This window comes from Etheostoma cragini, chromosome 22, assembly GCF_013103735.1.
Source record: "Etheostoma cragini isolate CJK2018 chromosome 22, CSU_Ecrag_1.0, whole genome shotgun sequence".
NCBI lineage: Eukaryota > Metazoa > Chordata > Actinopteri > Perciformes > Percidae > Etheostoma > Etheostoma cragini.
Genome location: NC_048428.1, coordinates 21357131 through 21358222, shown reverse-complemented (window position 1 = coordinate 21358222; position 1092 = coordinate 21357131). Strand labels below are relative to the sequence as shown.

Sequence of the window (1092 nt, the reverse complement as noted above, 5' to 3'; positions counted from 1 at the left end):
GGGGTCCCCTGCTGGAGCTGCTGCCCCCGCGACCCGATACCGGATAAGCGGTCGAAGATGGATGGATGGATGGAAAAAGTGACAGATTAATCAGAAAAAAACGTCCAAAACATTGGAAAAGCACAACAAAAATTCAATTTTGACCCGGAAGGGCAAGTTCATGGTTGACGGGAAGACAACACAAGGGTTAAAAAGTCTCAAATTCAAGGCGCCTTGATTGAGCGTGCTCCCCATGTACAGAGGCTCAGTCCTGAAAGTCCTAAATTCACTAAAGAATTATGTTCTAGGTCTTAAATAATTTTAAACAAGTCGACATTTTCTCATTGAAGTTCTCCTGTGTGCTGTGATATAGAAACAGATGTGCTGTGATATAGAAACAGATGTGCTGTGATGTGGAAACAGATGTGCTGTGATATAGAAACAGATGTGCTGTGATGTAGAAACAGATGTGCTGTGATATAGAAACAGATGTGCTGTGATGTAGAAACAGATGTGCTGTGATGTGGAAACAGATGTGCTGTGATATAGAAACAGATGTGCTGTGATGTAGAAACAGATGTGCTGTGATATAGAAACAAATGTGTTGTGATGTGGAAACAGATGTGCTGTGATATAGAAACAGATGTGCTGTGATATAGAAACAGATGTGCTGTGATATAGAAACAGATGTGCTGTGATATCTAAACAGATGTGCTGTGATATAGAAACAGATGTGCTGTGATGTAGAATCAGATGTGCTGTGATATAGAAACAGATGTGCTGTGATATAGAAACAGATGTGCTGTGATATAGAAACAGATGTGCTGTGATATAGAAACAGATGTGCTGTGATATAGAAACAGATGTGCTGTGATGTAGAAACAGATGTGCTGTGATGTAGAAACAGATGTGCTGTGTTCTCTCTCGTCCTGCAGGTATGACCACGGTGCTGACGATGTCCACCATCATCACCGGAGTGTCCTCCTCTATGCCTCAGGTAACATCTGTTTGTAAGGGTTCATGAGGTCTTCAGGGGTTTTATATAGACCTTAGTGGTCCCTAATACTGTATCTGAAGTCTCTTTATATAGACCTTAGTGGTCCCCTAATACTG

General features: G+C 41.6%; 1 protein-coding gene across 1 annotated transcript in view; it reads left to right on the top strand.

Moving 5' to 3' along the window:
* Window positions 1-1013, top strand: part of LOC117938174 (gamma-aminobutyric acid receptor subunit rho-3) — a 21425-nt gene extending 20412 nt beyond the window's left edge. Inside the window, exon 8 of the mRNA XM_034862647.1 lies at window positions 915-1013. Coding sequence (XP_034718538.1) covers window positions 915-1003 — 89 coding nt within the window. The 3' untranslated portion in view covers window positions 1004-1013. The remainder of the gene's footprint in view (window positions 1-914) is intronic.
* Window positions 1014-1092: the final 79 nt, after the last annotated feature.